The sequence below is a fragment of the Castor canadensis genome, chromosome 4 (assembly GCF_047511655.1).
Source record: "Castor canadensis chromosome 4, mCasCan1.hap1v2, whole genome shotgun sequence".
In the NCBI taxonomy this organism is placed as follows: domain Eukaryota; kingdom Metazoa; phylum Chordata; class Mammalia; order Rodentia; family Castoridae; genus Castor; species Castor canadensis.
In genome coordinates, this window is record NC_133389.1 from 170123159 (window position 1) to 170147726 (window position 24568).

At 41.7% G+C, this 24568-nt stretch overlaps 1 protein-coding gene across 1 annotated transcript in view; it reads left to right on the plus strand.

Annotated features, from left to right (window-relative positions):
- Positions 1–262: 262 nt before the first annotated feature.
- The window catches only part of Mogat1 (monoacylglycerol O-acyltransferase 1), a 30936-nt gene continuing 6630 nt past the window's right edge, over positions 263–24568 (plus strand). Inside the window, exons 1-5 of the mRNA XM_020183252.2 lie at positions 263–536; positions 15791–15969; positions 16652–16856; positions 21624–21798; positions 22529–22728. Coding sequence (XP_020038841.1) covers positions 443–536; positions 15791–15969; positions 16652–16856; positions 21624–21798; positions 22529–22728 — 853 coding nt within the window. The 5' untranslated portion in view covers positions 263–442. The remainder of the gene's footprint in view (positions 537–15790; positions 15970–16651; positions 16857–21623; positions 21799–22528; positions 22729–24568) is intronic.

Consider the following 24568-nt stretch of genomic DNA (forward strand, 5'->3'; position numbering starts at 1 on the left):
TGCCGCACGATTCCTTCATCTAACCTTTCCCCAGTCGTAGAGGGCTCGGAGGAAGGGGTGGGTTTAAGAGCGGATGCTGAAGCCCCGAGCACGGTGATCGATCAGCTGAACAATGGTCAGCTCCTGGTGGAGATCCCAGGTCCTCAGCAAGACCACAGGAGTCCGCGGCCAGCTGCCCCCAGTTGTGTTCCCTTGATCCCTACTCGGCACGCTCTAGCCGACGCCAGGGCGCGCCAACCAATGCGCCCAGGGCGCGGCAGCTGCTCCCAGGCGTCAGCGCCGGCGGGCGCACGGGATTGGCAGCCCCCAGCCTCCGCGGGGGCGCACCCTCCCACCCGAGGCGAAGTTCTGTCCCCGCCCGCTCTGGGTCACCGTCTCCTCCTTTGCGTGGGGCTGGCGGGCCCCGATCCGCGGTTGTCGCCGTCCTCGAGGGAGTAGGATCATGAAGGTGGAGTTCGCCCCGCTCAACATCCCGCTGTCGCGGCGGCTGCAGACGGCGGCGGTGCTGCAGTGGGTCCTGTCCTTCTTGTTCCTGGGTAAGGACCCCGCGCCCCGGGCCGCGAAACACCAGGCTGGGTCTCCTCGCTCCCGTGCGAGGGCGCCCTTAGAGCCTTCCACTTGAGTTCCGCTGTCAGCCCGAAGGCAGGTCAAAGAGGGCGTTGGGACTAACGTGGGACTCTTTGGTTGCTTTCCCCACGAGGACTGCGTAACTGTTTGCCAACTTTGTTTTCTCTTGCGCTATTTTCTTTCTTTTTTTTTTTTTTTCAAGTGAGGCGTAGCTTTCACTTCAATAAAACACACCGGTTATAAATGCACAGCTTGGTGAATTTAGGCAACTGTATCCGCCCGAACGTAACCACAGCCCAGTCGGGCTATAGACCTTTGCACTTCAGCCCCTCACAAGTTGGTAAACTCGTTTCTTGAACTGTTGACGTAAATGTTAAAGTCATGCATAGGTATTTAAAACCTGATCCCTTTTTGTCTCTCCACCCTCTCCACTAAGAGCTGCGTTGACTTTTCCGTGTTTACGCGCTCCAGGATGTAGAAAGTGTCTTTCTGCAGAGACCGCGCCGCGCATCGAGTGACTTCTGTCATTCGACCCAGGAGTGAGTGACATCCGATTCCCCAGTTAAGCCATGTTTACAGTTAAGCGCAGGAGTCACTCATTCCTAGACCGCACAGACAGGCTTACCCGAGCGCCTTCTTCCCTCATGTTTTTTGTGCTCCTGGAGCAAAAGTGGGTGGGGTGGAGGAGAATTTTTGGGTTCCCATTCTATGGGAATTTAAACTTTGTGTGTGTTGGGAATTGAACCCCGGGCTTTGTGCTTGGCTCCACCACTTGAGCCACACTCACAAGAATTTAAACTCTTCTGAAAGCAACAGTCATTTGTGTGCACACTGTTGGAGCTGTAATAATAACAAATGCATGACACTGTTGGAACGTGTTGGAAATGGTTTTTACGTTTTGAATGTCTGGATGAGTGCATTGAGAACCTCTGAAGGAGCTTCTGAAAAATACAGATGTCCAGGCTCTGACCCTAGAATTTCTAACTCATTTGTTTCAGAATGGAGCCCTTGCATCAGGACTTTTTAAAAAAGTGTTGTCCAGGTGACTGTAGTGCATCAGGACTTTTTTAAAAAGTACTGTCCAGGTGACTCTGGTGTGTTGCCAGGGCTATGAAAGGTAATTCACAACATTACTCTTTAGGTCCTCAGAAGCCAAACTGAGGTGGGACTGGTAACATTACATTCCATTTTGCTGTGGACCAGTAAGATAATAACAGACAACCTTAACCAGGACTTAGTATGTGCCAGGTGCTGTTCTAAGCACCTCCAAGTATTAACCATGCCATCCTCACGGCAACCCTGTGAGGTAAGTAAGGACTAACTACTCAAGCACTGGTTGTACAGCTGAGGGAACCAAGGTCAAGTTGGTCAGGGTCACACAGCCAGTAGGTGGAAGAGTTGAAGCCCCTTCCTATTCTGCCTGAAGTCCCTGCTTCCACCACTATACAACTGCTTTAATGGCCTGACTTCCTAACCGATCACAGTGGAATTCTGAGAGCCCACTATCCTTTTCTTTCTAGGGGCAATTATCACTGATTGCATTTGTGTGTGTCTGTAGTTATTTGAGAAAGGTCGGTATGACCATCGTCTCTGCATGCTCAGCGAGGGAGCATCCAGCAGGTACCTGGGCCAGGGGACCACTTGCTGTCCACCCTCTGAGTTTGAGGAGTTCTTCTTCTTCGCAACCCTGTGAGGGAAGGACTCCTCCTTTCCTCCTGTTACAATGAGGAAACCAGAAGGTGAAATCCATTGCACAAGACTGCACGGCTGCAGTGGACGGTTGAGCCACCTGTGAGTGGACTAGTGCTAGGGTGTGACAGGTGCTCCATGAGTAAGTCATGCCTAATTTGAATGGAGCTACAGTGACTGCAGACAATGTGCTTAAATGTTCTTATTTCATGCATCTGATATTTGTCTTATTAGGAATATATTTTGTATTATCATAGGTTTTGGTAATTGTATTACAGAAAATGTAAAACGTGCAGAAGAATATGAATTCCCATATATCCTTTACCTCAATTTCTAATTATTTAATAATTTTCCCCATTTCTTTTATCTATTATTTTACAAAAATCTTTTTTTAAAAGATCACGATTAATTAATTAATTGTGCTGGAGATGGAACCCAGGACCTCATGCATGTCAGGCAAGAAGTCTCCAGAGTTATACCTCCAGCCACATTATGATATTTTAATCCTAAATACATACACACACACACACACACATCGATAGATAGATCTATACATATGGATCTATGTATATTTTTTTCAGTATTAGAGTTTGAACTCAGGGCTTTCAGCTTGCCAGGCAGGCACTCTCCCAATTAAGCCACGCCCCCAGCCCTTTTTGTTATTTTTTCAAGGCTTGGACCTTGATTCTCCCTCCTATTTACACTTGTCTTGTGGCTGGGATGACTGGTGAGCACCACCGAGCCGAGCTTTTTATTGTGCTTTGTGTTTCTAAGTAGTGTTTTATTGAAAGACTATCTTACAGTTTGTCCAGTCATCTGCGGATATATATTTAGGTTGTAGGTATCATGAATAGTACTGCTGTGAACTTTTATTTACAGTTGTCTCTATGAAAATATATCTTCTTTTAGGTCTTTTTTGGTGGTACTGAGGTTTGAACTGAGGGTCTCTTGCTTTCTAGGCAGGCACTCTACCACCTGAGCCACTCTACCAGTCCCAAAATATACTTTCTTTATTCCTGAATAAATCTAAGAACAGAATGGCTAGGCCATATGGCAGGTGTAGGTTTAACTTTCTAAGAAATTAGTAAACTTTCTTCCAAAGAGGTTGTACCATTTTAGCTCCCCACTTTGTCATTCCCCCATATCTTTGCCATCATTTGGTGTAGCTGGTTTTTATTTGGGAAATTTTAGCTGCTTTTTTGCAGTACTGGGGTTTGAACTCCGGTTTACGCTCGCTGGGCAGGTGCTGTACCACTTGAGCCATGCCTCCAGTCCACTATTTTGGAAATTTTAATAGGTAGGTAGTGGTATCTCATTGTGGCTTTGGTTTGCATTTCCCCACTGACTAATGATGTCGTTATTAGATCTCACGTGCTTACATCTGTTGCTCATTTTTGATTGGATGGCCTGTATTACTGCTGCTGAGTTTTGAGAACTCTTTGTGTATTCTAGATGGAAGTTCTGTATCAGGTGTATGCTTTGCGTAGATCTTTCAGTCTGTAGGTTATCTTTTCAACTCTTAACATTGTCTTTTGAAGAGCAGATTTTAATGAAGTCCAATTTATCAATTTTGAAATAGATTTCATAATCCAAGTCATGAATACGTTTTCTATAACTTTCGAGGTGTTAGGTTTTACATATGAGCTATTGTGGATTAATTTTTACATGTGATACAAGGTAAAAGTTCACTTTTTGGCATGCATACAATCCAGTTGTTCCAACTCCATTTGTTAAAAAAAATAAAAATGGATGCATTCTCCACTGCATTGTCCTAGCTCCCTTGTCAAGTAGCAGCTGTTCATATGTGTGTATGTTTGTGTTTGGAGATTTTTTTCCTGTACCATTGATCTATTTATTTATCTTGATGGAGTTGCACGCTGCTTTGATTACTGTAGCTTCATAATTTCTGAAATCAGATACTATTAGTCCTCAAACTTTGTTTTCCCTCCAGAATTGGATGGATTAGCATAGTTCCTTAGCATTTCCATATGCATTCTGGGATCATCTCCTCAATTAAAAACACAGAAACAATGCTTGCTGTGTGCCTGTGGTTTATGTACTTGGGAGGCTGAGATCAGGAGGAACACGGTTCAATGCCAGCTTAGAGATCCCATCTCTGAAATAACCAGAGCAAAATGGACTGGAGGTGTGGCTCAAGTGGTAGAGCTCCTGCTTTGCAAGCATGAAGCCTTGATTTCAAACTCCAGTCCCAACAAGAAAAAGAAAATTCCTACTGGGATTTGATTGGGATTGCTTTTTGGTTGGGATTTCATCTACAAATTATTTTGGAAGGCCTCACAGCTCAGTACTTTGACTCTTCTGCTGTGTGGTTTGTTAATGCCAGAAATTTTCAAATTTCAGAGCATATTGAAGATTCACCTTGGAAATACTTTGCTAAAATGCAGATTCCCAGAGTTTTTGATTCTGTGGCTCTCTGATAAGGCCATTATTTTTTTTACATTTTCATTTTGAAATAATTGCAGAAATAATAATTTACAAAAAATAAAAATTACAATTACCAAAAACCATGTTCTTAATCCAAATTTCCCCTAAATGTTAAAATTTTCAACCTGTCCTTTCCCTCCCTCCCTTTCTGTGACTCCCTATCTCTTGCTGTCTGTCTCTGTCTCTTCACCTCTCTCCCACCGCCTTGTCCCCATATCCATATTCATATTATTTCTGAACTCTTTAATAGTAACTTGTAGACATGGTTTCCTCTGTCCTAAATATTTCAGTATGTGTTTCCTAAAATCAAGGACGTCCTTTTACATCGTATCAACACAGAACACAGCTGTTGCTCCAAAGGAAAAAAGAGATTATTCTGAGTCAAATATGAATGGGCACGGCTCTGGATCATGGATTCAGGTTACCCTGAATAATTGCTCCACCATGGCCCAGGTACATAAGCTTTCATAGTCACAGAACAAAAGAAAGTCATATAAATCAGTGCGTTTACCCAGTACATTGATGGAGGCATGGGGTAAGTGGACTGCCGCAGAGAGGACTTCTGCAGGTCAGATGTCATCTTGCAATGTTCTTAGCTTCAAGTGTTAGTGGACCAATTGGGCACTGGTGACACAATCCATAGATCCTGTTCATGTTTCAGCCCCACTAAAGTCCCTCGGTAGCTGTGATGTCTTTTCAACTCCTTAAAAGCCAGAAAGTTTTGAGGTGAGCAATTTAACATTCACTTGAATGATTCAGTCTAGATTTTTAGACTTTCAGGAACACTGGTGTGCTTCTTTTGTTGTTAGGAACCAACCATGTCTTTTAGCATGTAGCTTAGCATTTGCATTTATTTCAAGCTTGGAGACTTTTCTGACATATTTAAAATGGGGGACTAGTTTTAATTGGATCCTTGTTAAAATTGCTTTGCCTTCTTTAGACAAAGAAAGTGGCTGAACAATGGAATGGATTTGCTTTAAAACAAGAGAAATGTTGTTCCCCGTAGTAATACTTTAAAAATGTACAATGGAGCAGACCCACCATGAGGAAAACCAGGCTGCAGAATTCTGCATAGGGGTCTGTAATTTTGTTTTTTTAGCACCATCTTAAGAAACTCTGGGAGGCATACTCTCTTAAGGTAGGAATTTAAAAAATCAGAAGAATGTTACACTTAACATTCTTATATTCAACAGATGGCATTGATTAGCATTTTGAAGTTCAATGCCCCCAGGAATAAGAATGAAAAGAAGTGCTCATGGATTCTGTTTGCTTCTGAATTCCATTTACTTTCTCCAGTTTGTGTTAAATGGATAAGATAAGTATAGAAATGGTTGCGATGGGGGAAAACTGAAAACTTCTTGGGTGACAATATATACAATATTTTGTATTTTAATTATTTCATGATATTGGACATAAATGCAATTAAATAAACTTTCAAAAGTTTTCATAACATTTTTCGGATGCAGGTTGCTTATGGAAATTTTTCTTTTCTTTTTTTTTTTTTTTTTGTGATACTGGGGCTTGAACTCAGGGCCTACACCTTGAGCCACTCCACCAGCCCTTTTTTTGTGATGGGTATTTTGAGATAGGTCTCGAGATCTATTTGCCTGGGCTGGCTTCGAACCTTGATCCTCCTGGTCTCTGCCTCCTCTGTAGCTAGGATTATAGGCGTGAGCCACCGGTGCCCAGCTGCTCATGGAAATTTAATAGAAGCATTTTAAAGATATGAATACTTTTATGTAAGTAGATTTCTTTTGGTTTATTTTTCACTCTTCCCTTTAAAAATAACTTTTTGGTTTTACTATTTTTTAGAAAAATTGGAAAATGAGGATAAGCTTTTAGAAGACAGTAGGAAAAAATCCGTATTTCTGTCTAGAGAAAAACCATCATTTAATTTTGGCATGTTCCTTCCCTTCTGCTTACCTGTTTAAAATTTTAATTTTTATCCATGTATTATATACACCGAAGAACAAATCAGATAATATATTTGTTTGAGCTATGTGAAATTGGTGGGTTTTTTTTGGGGGTGGGACTAGAGTTTGAACTCAGGACTTGGTTCATACATGCAAAGCAGGTGCTCTACCCTTGGGCCACACCTGTGTTTTTGAAAGTTTCAAGCCATCAATGCCAGCTAACTGATAACAAATAACTAACCTTTATTAAGTATTTCCTTGTAAGCCATAATTATTCTTCTTACCCTGAGTACTGTTAGGTGACCTAGCCAAATTTCTTCCTGCCCTAATCTTGTTTATCATTTTTTGCATTACTAGAGCTTGAACTCAGGGCCTACACCTTGAGCCTCTACCAGCCTCTTTTTTTGTGACAGGTGTTTTTGAGATAGGGTCTCATGAACTATTTGCCTAGGCTGGCTTTGAACTTCCATCCGCCTGATCTCTGCCTCCTGAGTTGCTAGGATTACAGGCCTGAGCCACCAGGGCCTGGCTTAATCTTGTTTGTTTTTGAGGCTAGGATAACCCTTAGGCCTGAGTTTGATCAGGATGGCTGCCATAGTGCCCACACAGTCCTCTAACTTCATTATAATGTCATCGTGTTAAATGACACATCCTCACCACCATGACAGTTGACAATTGCCTTGGAAAGGACTGGATAGAACCATGAAAGGAGGGAAAAGAGGTGGTGACTGAATTCCCAGAAAATCTCCATCCATTCCCAGGAAAGACAAACTATTCTTCCCCTTTATTAGCCTCTCCGCATCCCTCAAGCCCCGAGAGCTGAGCAGGTCACTTGTGAGTTTATCTCCCTCTGCTCCTGTTTTTGGTCACTGCTCAATCAGTGCTGGGTCATATTAGTTCCACATTTCTGAGAGGGAAAAAGGACCCTGCTTGGAGGGGAAAAGCTGGTAACATTTGAAGGGCTTTCTGTATATTTTATTAAAGACTTTTTTAAAAAGACAGTCTTCTTGGAGGAGTTTTAGGTTCACAGCAAAATTGAGAAGGTAGAGGTATTCCATATGCTTCCAGAACCCCCAGCCTGCTTTGCTGTCCTCATTGTCAACATCTCCTTCCTGATGAAGCAGTACATATAAAGTGTAAACCTGCACTGACACATCATATTTCCCCACACTCATACTTACCTAGGGTTCCACTTTTTGTAAGCACCTTCCTGAGTTTGGAAGTATTACTTGTATCCACCAGTGTAATACTGTTCTCAAGGAGGGGCTGGCAGACCAGCAAACATCCAAGCCAACCATGGCTGACCAGCAAGGAGGCCAGGAGCTCTGTGCTTAGATCTGCCTTTCTGATCAGTTGGTAGTGCAGGAATTTTTAAGAAGGGGGAGGAGGGAAGTTGCTTAGTGATAATTCCTCTCTTCTGGAAGGGACTTTGGGTTTACGATATCATTGACTGGACCACTTGGCTTCTTCTGCCTGTGTCCATTTTTTTTTTGGTTTTTTTGCAATATTGGGGTTTGAACACAGGCACTCAACACTTGAGCCATTCCACCAGCCAAAGGGTTTTTTTTTTTTTGGTGGTACCAGGGTTTGAACTTAGGGTCTCACACTTGCTAGGCAGGCGGTCTACCACTGAGCCACTCTGCCAGCCTCTGTCTATTCTTGAAAGGCTGGTTTTAAGTCCTAAGACGTGGGGGCCTAAGTGAAAGGTTGGAAAGGCAACTTAAGTTACCAAATCTATGTCTGGGTGTGTCTAGGATTTCGGTACAACACAGGGTAGTTCCCTGTCCTAAAAATCCTCTGTGCTCCACCTCTTTATTTCCTCCGTCCTTAGCCTCTGGCCATCACTGATTTTTTTTTTTAATTTAATTGATTATGTCCCTACTTTTGCCTCTTCCAGAATGTCATAGATTTGGAATCATACAGAATGTAGCCTTTCAGATTGACTTCTTTCACTTAGTAATATGCATTTAGGGTTCTTTTATGTCTTTTCATGGCTTGATAACTCATTTCTTTTTAGTGGTGAACTTTTTTTTTTTGACAGTACTTGGGCTTGAACTCAGGGCCTCACTCTTGCTAGGCAGACACTCTACCACCTGAGCCATTCCGGGTATCTTCTAGATAAGGTCTCTCAAACTTTTTGCCCCGGGCTGGTTTTGAGCCGAGTTCCTCCCCATCTCTGCCTTTCTAGTAGCTAAGATTATAGGTGTGAGCCACCGGTGGCTGTGAAAACTTCATTGTCCAAATTACCACAGTTTATTTATCCACACACCTATCAAAGGGCGTACTGGTTAAAATTTCTACAATACCTATGTGCAGACGTTTTTAACTCCTGTGGGTATATGTCAAGAAGCATGATTGTTGGACTGTATGGTATAAGTGTGACTGATTTTGTAAGAAATGATCAGACTGTCTGTACGCTGCCTGTATCATTTTTCATTCCCATCACCAATGGACGAGAGTTCCTGATGCTCCACGTTCTTGCCAGCATTTGACGTTGTTGGTGTTCTGGATTGGCCATTCTTCTAGGCATGGAGGGGTATTTCATTGTTTTAATTTGTATTTCCCTGATGACATATGCTGAGGGACATTTTTTCATGTACTTATTTAACATCTGTATGTCTCCTTTAGTGATGTGAGTTTTTCTGGTAGGACTGGGGTTTAAACTTGGGGATTTGTGTTTGCAAAGCAGGCACTCTAACACTTGAACTTGAGCCATACCTCCAGTCCATTTTTGCTCTGGTTATTTTGGAGATGGGGGTCTCAAACTATTTGCCTGAACTGGCCTCCAATCATGATTCTCCCAATCTCAGCCTCCCACATAGCTAGGATTATAGATGTGAGCCACTGGTGCCTTGCTAGGATCTATTTTTTAATTGGGCTGTTTTTTATCTTTGACTTTTAAGAGCTCTTTGTGTATTTTGGATAATAGTCTTTTACTGGATATGTTGTTTACAAATACTTTCTTCCAGTTTTGACTTATCTTTTCCTTTCCTTTACGGTGCCTTTTTCAGAGTAAACTTTTTTTTTCTTTTTCTTTTTTTGGTGGTGATGGTACTGGGTTTGAATCGCCAGGTAGCACTCTACCACTGGAGAGCCACACTGCCAGCCTGAGTAAACATTTTTAATTTTGGTGACGTCAGTTTATCAATTCTTTCTTTCATGAATTGCGCTCTTGGTGTCATACCTAAAATCTCTTCACCAAACTCAAGGCTATCTAGATTTTACCCTTTGTAATCTTTTTAGGAGTTTTGTAGTTTTACATTTTACGTTTGGAGTTAGTTTTTGTGAACAACATATGCTTCTTTTTTCCCCACACCAACGCTTTTTTTTTTTTTTTTTTAACTCTCCAGACACCAACTGGGTATACTAGAATTCAGTTGCAACACTCTGTACCAGAAATTAGCTTTGGGCCCTACAAGCTCGGTCCATTAGACTGCCCCTGCTTCAGAGGTGAATCCAGTCTAGGTTATGACCTGAGCTTCTGAGTGATTCACTGTAAATCAAATATTCCCACAAGCTGCTTCCTCCTTGGGCTTAGTCACTTGCTGCGGTGGACCACAGAACTCAGGGAAACACTTTCTTTGCCAGTGTATTACAATGGATAAGATAAAGGATACGACGGACAGCTAGATGAACAGGTCATAAGGTGAAGTCTGGAAGGGTCCAACTGTTCTCATGGAGTTGGGGTGCCCCTGCCCACTAACCCAGAAGCTCTTAGTACCCTTACTTTTGGGGCTTTTATGGAGGCTTCATCACATAGGCATGATGACTTGGTGATTCCATTTCTGGCTCCTCTCCCCTCATTCGAGGATGGGAGAGGGGTTGAAGGTTCCAAGCTTGTAATCATGACTTGGTCTTTCTGGTGACCATCCCCTCATCCAGGAGCCCACTGACAGGTGCTTCATTAGAACAAAGGATGCTCCTGTCACACAGGAAATTCCAAGGGATCAAGAGCTCTGTGTCAGGAAACCAGATCAAAGACTAAACATTAGAACAAAAGATGCCATCCTTTCAATGAGGAAATTGCAGTGGTTTGAGGAGCTCTGTGGCAAGAACTGGGGACAGAGATGAAATATATATATATATAAAATTATTATGCCATAAACTTATACCTGTAGTTAACAATAGTGTAATGTGCACTTTCAAATTTGTAAGAGGGAGCCGGGCACTGGTGCCTCATGCCTGTAATCCCAGCAGCTTGAAAGGCAGAGATCAGGAGGATTGATCAAGGCCAGCCCAGGCAAAAAGTTAACGATACTCCATCTCAACCAGTATCTAGGCGTGGTGGTGTGCGACTGTCACTCCAAGCTACTGCCAGCCTGAACAAAAATTTACGAGACCACATCTCAATGGAAAAAAGTTGGGTATCATGGTGCACCTGTCATCTCAGCTACATCAAGAAGTGGAAAATAGGATTGTGGTCCCGGCTAGCCTAACTAAAAAACAAGACCCTATCTCCAAAATATTCAGAGCTAAAAAGGGCTGTTGGCATAGCTCAAGTGGTAGAACACTTGTGTAGCAAGTGTAAGGCCCTGAGTTCAAACCTCAGTACTGCCAAAAACAATTTGTGAGAGTACATCTCTTGCCAAGTGCTTTTGCAACATTAAAGTTATTTTAAAACATTCTTTTTGATATGTATTGACTTTGTAGTATTTTATCATATTTTTTTCTTTCTCTTCCTTTCCTTTTCTCCCCCTCTCCTAAACACTGTGTGGTTGCTGGCAAACCATTTGAAAGTAAGAAATTTAAGTTGTAAACATCGTGATAGCTCATCCCTATATACTACAATGTGTCTTCTTGGTCTTATGCACAATCAAAGTCTTATTATTGGGGCTACAAGTGTAGCTCTGTGGTACAGCATCTCCTTAGCATGTGTAAGGCCCTCAGTTCCACCCCCAGTACCCTCCCCTCCACATCTTATTGTCATACCAGAAATTTATCAAGAGAGAAAATAATGAGAATAATTTCTTGCCAATAGAATAATGTTATTTAATATATAACTTGTATTTAAATTTCCCTAATTGTCTTCCACTTTTCCTTATAGCTAGGTCAGGTCCTACATTTTTCATTTGTTTTTTAATCTTTTATAAAGTTGCTTTTAAAAAAAGAAAAAACAGCTCCAGCTAGAGACCTTTTTATTAAATTGTTTTGAGACTGGGTCTCATTGTGTAGCCCAGGGTGGCCTCAAACTCTTGATCCTCCTACTTCTACCTCCCAAGTGCTGGGATTACAGGCATGTACCACCATGCCTGGTTCCAGATATTGACCTTGTAGGAAGCCCCACAATCTGAGCCTGACTTGTTAATGGGCTGTTTTTGCTACTAGGTCATATCAGGAGGCATCATGTCATTTGTCTCTATTGCTGATGCTCACTTTAATAAGGATGCATAACCATTGGCTGAGCCTTATTTAGTTTGGTCTTCTCACAGTATTAAAGTGATCAGAGTATTACAACACTATTCACAGAACTCAAAAGGCAGAAACAACCCAATTGCCCATCAACAGATGAATGAATAAGCAGATTGTGGTAGGTACATATGTCGGCATAGTGTCCAGCCATAAAAAAGAATAAAGAGCTGATGCAGGCTACAACTTGGATGAACCTCAAACTTTCACTTTAAATGAAAGTCTAAAAAGATCACACATTACACCATTCCATTCATATGAAATATCCAGAATAGGCAAAACCATAGAAACAATGCAGAGTGGTGTTTGCCAGCATTGTGGGGAAGGGGAATGGGGAGTAACTGCTTAATAGGTACAAGGTTTTATTTTGAAATAATGGCAATGTTTGGGAACTAGACATGGGAACAGATTGAGCATCCTTAATCCAAAAAAAATCCCAAATCTAAAATGCTCCAGTACCCAAAACCTTTAAAGTGGTTGGTTTTATGTTATGTTAACTTCACTTCAGTTTGTTTTTAAAGAGAATGAGAGACAGAGTCCTTAATGCTGCAGGAAACAGAATCTATGGGAGTTGAATAAAGTATGTGACAGGGGGCTTGCCTGGGACTTTTAATCCAGCGTATGTATAGATCAACCCAGTCAAAATTCAGGTCTTCATTCATCTTGGTTTGTGACTCAAGACAATTTAAAAGTCACAGCTTTAGTTTTGAGAGCTGAACAAGGACTCAGAGTCGACTTTGCATGTTCATCTTCTCTTTGGCTTCCAATTTAGAAGAATCAAGTTACCTTGGATTGCTTAATGAGATAAAAATAGAAAACAGAGGTGAACTGGTCACCTAGTTTTCATAGTGTTTTCTTCTTTCGAGCCAATGTAGAATCAAGGGATTAAAAAGCTGTTTTGAATCTGTTTGTGATCTGAAATATAGAAGAATGTAAGCAATGCATGGGGAGGGAGTTTAAATTAGATCATGTATCAAAGTGCTTCTAGTGGCAAAGATGCTTCTGCTTAGTGATCTGCATTTACTTTTGTCCCATGGAAGTAAGTCAAAGTGTGGAGAAATTTTATTCAAATTACACGCATAGAGGGCTGGAGATGTAGCTCAGTGGTAGAGCACTTGCCTAGTATGTGAAAGGTCCTGGGTTCCATCCCCAGTGCCACACATACACAAGAAAGATTACTTTCAGAAAGAAAACTTATCAGAGGCCCAAGTGTTTGAAACTAAGAGAATGGTTGAATTAGCACTGACAATCATTGGAATGTTGACCAGATTATAATACCAAATTTATAATAACAAACAGCTAATGTGAGATCATTGTAATTGCTACAATACAGAATTAAAAATCATGTGTGATATTAAAACAAAGCAAAACAAAACTGTTCATACAAAAGAGGACCCAAAGGAAAACTAACAGTTTTTGTTGGGTAATAAAAATGTGGCTGATACTCTGTCAATGTCTACTTTTTTATATTCTCCAAATGTATAATAGTAAATAACATTTACATAATAGGTTCATATTTGTGGAGCACTGGCTCTGTGGCAGGCACCTCATCTTTATATCATTTACTTCCTCAGCAGCCTTTGGAGACAGATGCTGTCATTAACCCATTTCATAAGTAAAGTAACTAAGGCTGTTAAGTTAAAGGAACTTGCCCCAGGTCAGGCAGCTGGCCAGTGCATATCCACCAGAAGCAGTGCAATTCCAGACCCAGGTCTAAAGTATAATGCATACAAAACACACAATGAACATTAAAGAATATGCAACATTCAATTAAACTGTGTGGTTGGGGTAGTGAACCATTGAATTTGTAGCCAGGGGACATTATTTTTAGATCCATTCTTGGCTCACTCTGATTGAAGTTATGTCAACTTGCTTTGGTCTCAGGTTCTCCATCTTTGTGGTAAAGAACACAGAACCTCCCATAAGTCCATAGTGTTAACTGTGTTCTTACCATTTGGTCGGGATTAGTGTGTGTGTGTGTGTGTGTGTGTGTGTGTGTTTTCAAGTGCTTAGGTATAGGTATTAGGTAAATCCAGTTAAATTCTTTGGACATTCAAATTCCCTGAACCTCAGTTTCCACAAGTATAAAACAGTAACAGTGATGTTGTACCTTGAGGGTTGCAAGGAGATAGATGAGACTCTACATAAAGTGACAGGCTTTGGTCCCCACCCAGTCCCAGTCTCTTCCCTTCCCTCCTAGCTTTGAATACAGAAGAATGAAGGCAGTTTACGTTTCTTATAAATCTTTTGCACACCTCACTAAAATAAACAAGAAGTTAACTAATGATGAAAAATTGTCAGTACTCAGAGCTGAGTAGGGGGAGTAAGTGAAGCAAAGTGGAAAGTCCTGGTGGGAATGGGGGCAAAGGGCACACTTTGGTCCTTGCTTCTGGACTCACTGACACATTCTTGGCAGTTCCAGAGGCAATAAAATACCCCACAGAGACATGGGGCACACATGCATCCTTCACCTTTCCTCCGCTAGGTTAACCTTTAACAAGTAAGCCAGTCCTCAAACTAGTTCACTCCTGTATGCTGGTTATATCCATGCTGGGAAATGTATGGGTTTATATTTATCAGGAATTAAAAATAAATGTCTGGTTTTGGCCTAATATGTACATGTATATATGTATATGTATATATGTGTGTATAGTCTTATATATACATACATATATATGTCGGTGTGTATTTGTATACAGTAGTACCTCCTTATCCACACATCATTTTTCTTCACTTTCCATGGCTTCAGCTACCTGTAGTTAACTTCAGTCTGAAAATATTAAATGAGAACTTGATAGGCAGGTGCAGTTCCCTGGTTTCAAAACCCCCGTCACACACACATACACACACACACACAAATGTATAACTTAACCTACTGGGTTACTAACTTTAAAGAGAACATTCTTGTTACTACTACTCAGATCAAGTTTTATTACGAGACACATCCCCTACTCCATTTTGCTTTGGTTATTTTGGAGATGAAGTCTCATGAGCTATTTGACCAGACTGGCCTCCAACCTTTATCCTCCAGATCTCAGCTTCCCAAGTAGCTAGGATTACAGGTGTGAGCCACTGGTGCCTTACGAAGCTATATCTAAGTACATAAAAAAATTAGGATTGCTTTCTCACAAACCATGGCAAGAAGTTATATATGCTCTAAAGAATCCCTCCTATGCTATTTCTGTCCCTAATAATACAGCTTCTGAAAATGAAGGCGATCACTAGAACACCCTCTTCATGGGCGTGTGAGTGACCACTGCTCAGGGAAGGTAGGTAGACAGAATTTCCTACAGCAGAAAAACCTCTACATCCCTCCATACTTCTTGTCCAGGAGGCAAGGCAGGGCCATGGCTGAGGAGTGGCCCTGAATTATATGCTGTGTGACATGGCAGCTCACTCCACCTTTGAAGCTTCTAGTGTCCTATTGTAAGGACATTGGGGAACCCCTCACTTTGCACAATTAATATATGCTAATAAAAAGGGATACAAGGTCTTTAAGAGCACTGTGGCTACTTTATTGGTGCTGTGACCACTCCAGTCAGGATTAAGAACAAATATCCAGGGAGAGCACCAGCACAGTGCGTGCCTTATAATAAACATAAATATTAAAGCATGCTGTGTCCTTACTGTCTTGCTATTACCTCACCTGAACTGAGGCTCTGTTTAACACGCCTTGTATGTGTCACCTGTAACCAGGCTCAGTAACTGTGAGGTAGAGGGAGGAGGTTCTAACCGAGCCCAATTCCACGAGGCTTTTCCCTTTCTCACAGCACAGGTGTGCGTTGGAGTCGTTGCGGTACTGATTATATACAACTACTGGTCCCTTTACGTCCCTTATTTGACATGGCTTTACTTTGACTGGCACACCCCAGAGCAAGGAGGCAGAAGATCCAACTGGGTCAGAAGCTGGACTGTTTGGAGGTATTTTAACGACTATTTTCCAATTCATGTGAGTAGAATTGTTTTATGAGGTATTATTTTGAGTTGGGAGTAGAGTGAAATTTGTTTTCTTCACCTCTATCTCAGGCTTCTTTCTTTTCAGAGGGAGCATCTTAGTCTTTTTTTTTTTTTTTTTACTCCTGTAACAGAGTATCAGATACTGGGTGCTTTATTTCTCACAGTTCTCCAGGCTGGGAGATCCACTATCAAGGTGCCAGTGACTGGCAAGCGCCGTCTTGCTGCATCATCCCTTGGCAGAAGTGGATGGGCAAGAGAGAGTGACAGAGAGCAAGAGGGGCCAGATGGGTCCTTAGAAGGAACCCATCCCATAGTAATGGAGTCAATCTCTTTACTTTGCCCTCATGACCCAGTCACCTCTTAGGGGCCCCCACCTCCCAACGCTGTCACATTGGGGATCAAGTTTGCCACACATGCTTTTGGGGGTAGGGCACATCCAAACCATTGGAGAGAGAAAGATTCAAGTGGGTCCAAGTTACTAAGTGAACTTTCTGCTGAGTTGATGAGGTCTGGAAGACTGTGTGGCATGGGATCTGGACTTGGGATAGTTTAGAAATCAGTCCAGGAACTAAAACACATCCTGGTCTCCATCTGAGGGAAGAACTAAGCATGAGTCTTTCTGTTTCTCATTGAAAACCTTTTTATGTTTTTCTGTCATTGTGAATGTTCTGTAGCTCATCAAAACCTCAGATTTGGACCCACATCACAACTATATATTTGGATTTCACCCACATGGAGTACTCGTGGCTGGAGCCTTTGGAAATTTTTGTACAAATTACTCAAACTTCACACAGCTGTTTCCCGGCTTCACTGCGTATCTTCACGTGCTCCCCTTCTGGTTCCGGTGTCCTCTCTTCCGAGAATATCTGATGAGTAGTGGTAAGTGAGGACTGGTCTCTCTTTCTGTAGTGTGCTAGGATGGTAGGTGCACGCAGAACGTGCATTTTGTTTCCTGTGTCTACGTTCCCGCCTTGCATTTCATAGGCTGTCTGGATGGTCCTCAACTGCATACTGAACTGTAAGTGCCAGGAACACACAGACTGTCTTTTTGTTCTGTTCCATCCCAAGTGTTTAGCATTGTGACTGCAACATAGTAATGTTCAATAAATATTAATCCAATGAAAAATAACTTAACAAATGTATCTTGTATATGCAGATGTCAAAAAACTATCATGGATCAAATAAAATCACACCCTTGGAGAGGCATTTTGCATACTTTTATGAATATTAGAAATGGAAAATGTCCTCCATTGTGTCTCCAAGTAATGAAACAGTGATATAAACCAGACATACTCAACTTGCTTTGGCGTCCTAGATTGTACAGAACTCAATTCAGAAATAAGAGTCCTAGGACTAGAGGTCAGTGGTATGGAACTTGCCTGGCATGCACAAGGCCCTGAGTTCAATCCCTGTTGCTGAAAAAAAAGAAAAGAAAAGGAAAAGAAATGAGCACAGGACTGGTGGAGTTGCTCAAGTGGTAGAGCTTCTGCCTAGCAAGCATGAGGTCCTAAGTTCAAACCCCAGTACTAAAAAGACAAAAAGAAATGAGCACATTCTGCTTTGCAACTTTGAACCAGTGGAATACTCCGATTAGTGAAGCCACATTTTACCAATTTTGAGAGTAAAATTAATCTGAAATGTTACAAATTATACAGAAGCCTAAAATGTTGATAACTCTTATTTCAAGTTAAGAGGCTCAATTTGTTTGGTTTTCCAATTTGATTGACTTATTGACGAACCAAGAACTCCAGTAACTTACAAAATGGTTTATATTTATGGAGATTGTTTAGGGCAATTATTAGTGTCTTTGAGCCCTTGGCTATAAAGACAAATGAGTAGTTTTTTCATTTGGTTGTGGGTGTTTTTGGTGGTACTTGGATTTGAACTCAGGGCTTCATGCTTGTTAGGCAGATGCTCTATTACTTGGGCCATGCCTGCAGGCCTTTTTGTTCTGGTTATTTTGGAGAGAGGGTCTTGCTTTTTGCCCAGGCTGGCCTGGACAGCGGCCTATTTTAAACTTCCCACAGTTGCTGGGACGACAAGGACGTACCACCACACCCAGCTTTTTTCCATTGAGATGGGGTCCTGAAAACTTTTTTACCTTGGCTGGCCTGGAACCACGACCCTCTCAAACTCAGCCTCCTCCCAGGCAGCTACACGTGTGAGCCACTAGCACCTAGCTTGCATAAATTTTGGGAAAATTATGACTTCAGGTTCAGTAAGTGGCATATTTAGGGACAGAATTTCCTGACCTTCCATATTTTCATTGCTTTCTCTTTGTTCCTCAAGTCACTGTTGTCTTCATGTATCGGGTAGGAAGCCACTAAGCACCAAAACCCCAGGATCCATGGTGGGGTTTTCAGGTTCTGTTGAGTGGCAAGTAAACCCTAGAGGGCGCACTAACCCCCAAACTACCTAAAGATCTGGCATCTGGCCTATAGAGCGCTCCCTCCTGAGCTCCCCAAGAGGGAACCACATCCCCTTTTCTATTGGCTTAGAGTTTTATCAAAGGAAGAATGTTAAAGAGCAATTTTTAAATTTCAAAAAAGGCACAGAAATGTATTTACATTATACTCTTTGCTGATTCAGAGTAAAGGCACAGGTGAGTTTGTGTAGAATAATTGAGAGCAAGTGCAGCAAATTCATGGCACAAGAGGTGCACCCCTGTCCACAGCCACATGGGACACAAATCATCATCTCAGAGACTTCCTCCTACGGCCGTTGCCACTGCCAAAGCTGATGTTGAGATGCAATCTGTCTGCCTGTGAATAATATCATGAAGTAGTTCCTCTTGCTACAGCCTTCAGCATCTTAAATACTAAATGACAATATGCAGGCTACAAGCCAGTTCAGATTCAGACTGTTGTCTGTAAGTGGAGCATTTTCAGTACTCCCTCCCAGGACCACCCTCCTAGGACAGCCCCGGTCTAAGGCTCCCTTCTGCTCTGCACCTACCTCTCACACAGGTTGCGTGGCTATACGTCTTTTTAGATCCCTTCTCCCACTCCTTGCTCTTGGCCTGTCTTAATGGATCTGTAGTCACTGGTGGCAGCCAGAACACACTGTGTTTCGAGGTTCATGTTGCTTTCTGTCTCCCCATTAAGGCTGGGCAGGCAGCAGGCAGATGGTCACAACAGCCTCGTGTGCGCCACACAGAGGACTTTAGATTTTCTCTTGTAGGTAAGTCATGGGAAGCTTAGAGGGATTTTGAGCGTAGTTGGGACCTGTTTAGATTTTGCATGTTAGAAAGGTTGTTCTGTCAGCATCTTGGAGATGGGTAAAGCAAGGGAGCCTGGAGACTGGGATTAAGGGACAGGCCTGTTGTCCTGATCAGGGGGAGATGAAAAGGGCTAAGCCAACACAGTAGCTCTGGTGAAATACAGAAGAGATCAGGATGAAAAATAGTTGATAGAGTCAACAAAACTCAATGATTGATTCCTCATCATGAAGCAGTCTTTGTTATTATTGTCAGCACCTGGCACAGTACCGGCCTGTAGCCTGATTCATGTTTTTGAATGAATGAGTGAATCACCAAAGTGGTGGCCCTCAAAGGGGGACTGCATATGGCAGAATCTGATCCTGTTTTGTTTTAGTTTTTGGTGGAACTAGGTTTTGAACTCAGGGTCTCGTGCTTGCAAAACAGATGCTCTACCTCTTGTCTGAGGCTCCAGTCTATTTTCTGTTCTGGTTATTTTTGGAGATGGGGTCTTGCAAACTATTTGCCTGGACTGGCCAGAGAGTTGTTTTTTCTGATTCAGTGACTGGACAGGTGATGGTCCCATTTACGTTGATCAGTAATGTTGGAAGGAGAACCACTTTGAGGGAGAATTTACTGCATTGGGTTTGTAAACGTGGAATTTGAGGTGTTTGTGAGCTGTCAAGATGGAGATGCCCATTGGGCCATTGTGGATGGTGGACTTGGAGGTGGAAGAGGAAGAGATCCAGGAGATAGATTTGGCAGAATTTAGCTCATGTAAGTGGTAGGTGAGTCTGTGGGTGTAGATGAGGTTAGTAGACAAGAGAAAGGCAAGGAAGGAACTCTCAGAAATAGCAACCTTAAAGGATGGCCTGAGGACAGGAGCCTGACACAAACTGAGAAGTGCCAGAGGCACTGGAAGAGATGACCTCAGTTCCCACTCAGGTCACACAGAGTGGAATGGCACTTCTGGAACTCGGGGAAAGTTCAAAGCACCTACCTATCGCCCTCTGCCTCTTCCCTTCAGAGTGAGTCATTTGAAATCCTGTCATGATTTTACATTCCCCAGTGTAGGAACCCACAGTAAAATCACCATATCATTTCCTATAAGAGAGAGTTATGCTCTGTCTTTACAAAGACTGCCTAACAGATTCTATTATGACTAAAAAAAAAATAAAAATAAAAAGGTGAAACCCCGAATGGAAGGAAACATAAGATTTAAAAGCAATTATCTCTGAAATGTGGGCCATGACTGGTTTTATTTTCATCTTTATTCCTTTCTTTATTTTCCTTCAAGAGTTCATAATACATTTAAAATCCAAAAAGGAAATTTAAAGTAATTTTTACATGGGAAAACTTGATACATATACTGAACAGTTATGTAACTATCTTGTATTTGGTTTTGGTTTTTTGAGAGAAGGCCTCACTACATAGCCCAGGGTGGCAGTGAACTCGTGATCTTCCTGCCTGCTTCAGCTTCCTGAGGGCTGGGATTATATGCATGAACCACCACTCCCAGCTCTAAATAATGTTACTTTTTTTTTTTTAAAGTGTTGGGGATTGAACTCAAGGTAGCATATACTGTACCACTGAGCAACACCCGAACCCCTGTTACTGTCTGTTTTGTTTTTTTTTTTTTTTTGGTGGGATTTGGGTTTGAACTCAGGCCGTTATACTTAAAAAGCAGGCACTCTACCAGTTGGGCCACAGTCCAGTTCATTTTGCTCTGGTTATTTTTGGTGATGGGTTTCTAGAACTATTTTACCAGGCTGGCCTCAAACTTTGATCCTCCCTAATTCAGTATCCCAAGTAGCTAGGATTATAGGTGTGAGCCACCGGTTCCCAGTCTCTGTAACTGTCTTAAGTGAACTATTTACTAGTCAGACTCTATATTTTTAAACTATGACATGTAATGTAAATTGATTATGAAATGTCTGAATTTTAAAAATAATTTGCATTATAAGTCCAAGTTTGGAAAATTAGAATCTATAGAGAATAACTGAAAATGGGCCACTGTGTGTTCAGAAGATCCATTGCAACCTCTTAGAGGTTTTGCACAGGAAGCTACCAGGGTAATGGTCAAGACCACCATGTAAGCTGTGCAGGTTGATCACTGAACAACTCTAGGAGGACACTTTTTGCTTATGTAAAATAAATGGAATCCTACAGAGTTGAGCTGTGCATAGTCTTCCCAAACAAATGGTAGCAATAGTAACATCAAGTGACATTTTAAAGACCAAACCTATCACCTGCCTAAATATTTGCTCCCCTTGATGGAATACATTACCAAAGATTTGACAATGAAAAAGTTACAAACCTGAAAATATGTTTCAAAGATAAGCAGCATAGGAACTTTTGCTAAATGTTCACTGTTGCCATGGAGTATTATTTAAGAATATAGTAATTGTTTAGAAAGGATGAATAGTTATCTTTTTGTTTTATTCACTAAGGGCCAGTTTCAGTTTCTAAGAAAAGTGTATCCTACGTATTGAGCAAGGAGGAAGGCGGGAACATTTCTGTCATCGTCCTTGGGGGTGCAGAAGAATCACTGGATGCCCATCCGGGAAAGCTCACGCTGTTTATCCGCCAGCGGAAAGGATTTGCTAAAATTGCTTTGACCCATGGGTAAGTGGCTTTTGTTTAAGGTAACTGGGTCAAGAAGGATAAGACGTTATTAAATGCACACAAAGAATGAAAGTAATTCTTCTAGGCCTACAGTCAAGCCAATCTTAGAATTGCAGTGGATGTTCTTGGTTATGGAACATCCATACCAAGGTTGCTCGGTGCCATGGCATCTAGCAGTTAACAGCAACAACAATAACAAACACCAAAATATATGTACTCAGTGTAAATGTACAGCCAGTGAGCAAAGAGCGCTGAGAAAGAAGGGTCCTGGAACCTTGATTTTCTATAGGATAAAATTCCCCTGATGACTGGCTTCCAGTATGGTGCAGTTCCAGTGTTAGGAACTGAAGTTAGTTATGGACAGTTGGGCACATTTAAGAATTTGGGGGGCTTTGTTGTAAGGTCATCTGGATACAATTAAAAATTATTTAAATCCTTTCATTTAAAATTCATGATCTTAGTTGGGCATCGGTGGTTCCTGCCTATAATCCTAGCTTCTTGGGAGGCTGAGATCAGAAGGATAGCAGTTCAAGGCCAGCTTGGGCAAGTTGTTCATGGGACCCCTATCTACAAAACAATCAGAGCAGAAATGGACTGGAGGTGTGACTGCAGAGGTGGAGCAGCACAGTGCCTGCTTTGCAAGTGTCAAGTGGTGACTTCAACCCTGAGTCCCACCAAAATAAATAAGCAAATAAAATAAAAGTCCTGTCCTCCCCCTTTGTTACTGCAGTGCCGATTTGGTCCCAGTGTTTTCTTTTGGTGAAAACGAACTCTTCAAGCAAATTAACAACCCTGAAGGCTCCTGGCTGCGAACCGTTCAGGAGAGACTGCAGAAAATCATGGGCTTCGCTCTGCCGCTGTTTCATGCCCGAGGAATCTTCCAGTACAATTTTGGCCTGATGCCTTATCGGAAACCCATCCACACTGTCGGTATGTTCATGAACTAAACAGAATTATCTCACTTCAAGCAATGTTTATTGTTGTTGACCGAGGTGCTAATGCGGCAAGAGATATGGCTTTGGGATGAACTTCCTGAAGTAGTCATCTAGGGACATTAGGGACATTGTTTGAGCTTTAATTGAACAAATGTCTCCATTGTCTATTTGAATGGGATCAATTACTTTCAAGAATACAGCTATTGGGCTGGTAGAATAGTTCAAAAGATAGAGCCTAGCAAGTGTGAGGCCCTGAGTTCAAACCCTAGTACCACCTAAAAAGAAAAAGGTACAGCTTTTGGACTACATGTGAATCCAGTTTTAGAAATAGAGTTTCTTTTTTTTTTTTTTTCTTTCTTTTTTTTATTGTTTTATTATTCATATGTGCATACAATGCTTGGGTCATTTCTCCCCCCTGCCCCCACCTCCTCCCTTACCACCCACTCCGCCCCCTCCCTCTCCTCCCCACCCCCTTGATACCCGGCAGAAACTATTTTGCCCTTATTTCCAATTTTGTTGAAGAGAGAGTATAAGCAATAATAGGAAGGAACAAGGGTTTTTGCTGGTTGAGATAAGGATAGCTATACAGAGCATTGACTCACATTAATTTCCTGTGCATGTGTGTTACCTTCTAGCTTAATTCTTTTTGATCTAAACTTTCCTCTAGTTCCTGGTCCCCTTCTCCTCTTGGCCTCAGTTGCTTTTAAGGTATCTGCTTTAGTTTCTCTGTGTTGAGGGCAACAAATGCTAGCTAATTTTTTAGGTGTCTTACCTTTCCTCATACCTCCCTTGTGTGCTCTCGCTTTTGTCATGTGCTCAAAGTCCAATCCCCTTGTTGTGTTTGCCCTTGATCTAATGTCCACATATGAGGGAGAACATACGATTTTTGGTCTTTTGGGCAGAAATAAAGTTTCTGATGCTCTGTGATGATAAATCTATTTCTCTCTACCAACCAGTGATAGAACAGCAGTTCCTTGATGAGCAAGTTACATCAGTCTATCAAGTAAATGCAAATTTCTATGTAATAGATGTCTTAATTGCAATCACTTTACCTACATATCAGTTTCTATCACAAAAGAATTTTTTGTGTCCCTAGCTATATGTGTGTGTTTTATTTATTTATTTATTTTTTATCAAAATGTTAACATTTTTTTTATTCATATGTGCATACAATTTTTGGGTCATTTCTCCCCCCTTCCTTTATGTGTTTTAATATTGACTTGTTTTATTTTAAAAAGCTGCATGTCTGTGGGGATTGAGATGGGAAAAGATGCAAAGCCGGGTGGATAGACATGCCTGAAATCCCACCTACTAAGGGACTGAGGGAGGAGGGTCTTGACTTGAGGTTGGCCTGGGCCACAGACCAAGACGCTGCCTCAAAAAGTAGATCAGTCAATAAATAAAAGGCAAGAGCAAAATAACCAGCTCCTCAGGTTTGTAAGGAGACTTGAGGGTTGAAAATGAGAAAGTGCTAAACCATAGCAGAATTGACCAAAACTTTATGTGAAACTGGAAGTAGCATTTTTACCGTGGGTAGTCCTTTAAATGAAGTTCGAATGTAGTGCTGGGATTATAGATGTGTGGTGCCATGCCCAGCTCTAGAATAGGATTTTTTTCAGTGCTGGGGATTGAACCCAGAGCCTTGAGAATACTGGGCAAGTGCTCTACCACTGAACTACAATCTCCAGTCGCTAGAATAGGATTTTCCTTTATAGGAACTTTGCATTTCACATACTGTCACATGGTGCTGTCCTAAATACTGTATTTAACTCAGATGGAATGTGTTCAGGCTGTTGGTTAGTTAGTATTAGGAAAAGTTAGTATTAGATAAGTTT